Below are 1,030 nucleotides of genomic sequence, written 5' to 3'. Positions count from 1 at the left end.
ACCAGCCCCCTCTGTCGGTAGTAACCAGCTCCCTCTGTCGATAATAACCAGCTCCCTCTGTCGATAAACCAGCTCCCTCTGTCGATAATAACCAGCTCCCTCTGTCGATAATAACCAGCTCCCTCTGTCGGTAATAACCAGCTCCCTCTGTCGATAATAACCAGCTCCCTCTGTCGATAATAACCAGCCCCCTCTGTCGGTAGTAACCAGCTCCCACCGTGTGTGCACTGCTGGCCTGTTTTATTGCAGATGCTGATGTGAAATGCTCTGTTGCTGCTTGAGCTGATGTTCCCCTAAGGCAGCTCCTTAAATTCTGAATTGATTTTGTTAAAGAAGTGAATACTGCTGTCTGTGGGAGACAGTGTGAGCACACTGGTGTGACCATTCCCTCTGACTCTGAGCAGAGTTTGATCCTGATCTGAACATTTCCTCTGGCCCTGTTTGTGTTCAGTTTATGATGCTGCCAGGTTGGAGCAGATTTCAGGTTGGTCTCTGTGTATCACCTACCTCAATGTTCCTGTGATGGAGTTGGTCTTCCTGTAGAAGTTGGCTGGTCATTGTGTTGAGTCTCTCACACTCGCCCTGAAGCTGGAGAATGTGTTTTTGCAGCTGTGTCTGCAGTTCCAGGTCCTGCAAGAATTGGAAGAGATGTAACTGGACAGGACAGTATTACACACAAAGTTTGTGCGAAGATTTGTAGCTCGGGTGCTCGTTGTTGTGGTTCTGTTCGCCGAGCTGGAAGTTTTTGTTGCAAACATTTCGTCCCCTGGCTAGGCGACATCATCAGTGCTTGGGAGCCTCCTGCGAACACCGAACGGAGAATTCACTACAAGGGTATACAGGAAAGCTACACACACAGACCAGATCCTAAACTATGAAAGTAACCACCCCAACACACACAAACGAAGCTGCATCAGGACACTATTCAAAAGGGCCACAACACACTGCAGTACACCAGAACTGCAAAAAGAAGAAGAGGAACACCTATACAAGGTATTCGCCAAAAACGGATACCCACGCAACTTCATCA

General features: G+C 48.3%; 1 protein-coding gene across 1 annotated transcript in view; it reads right to left on the bottom strand.

Moving 5' to 3' along the window:
* Positions 1-507: 507 nt before the first annotated feature.
* LOC122546283 (glutamine-rich protein 2-like) overlaps positions 508-1,030 on the bottom strand; it is a gene marked incomplete at both ends in the record, with an annotated part of 6,673 nt that continues 6,150 nt past the window's right edge. The window contains one exon of the mRNA XM_043685055.1: positions 508-630. Coding sequence (XP_043540990.1) covers positions 508-630 — 123 coding nt within the window. The remainder of the gene's footprint in view (positions 631-1,030) is intronic.

This window comes from Chiloscyllium plagiosum, unplaced genomic scaffold (assembly GCF_004010195.1).
Source record: "Chiloscyllium plagiosum isolate BGI_BamShark_2017 unplaced genomic scaffold, ASM401019v2 scaf_5656, whole genome shotgun sequence".
Classification (NCBI taxonomy): Eukaryota; Metazoa; Chordata; class Chondrichthyes; order Orectolobiformes; family Hemiscylliidae; genus Chiloscyllium; species Chiloscyllium plagiosum.
Note: the sequence above shows the minus strand (reverse complement) of the source record. Positions and strands in the feature narration are given on the sequence as shown.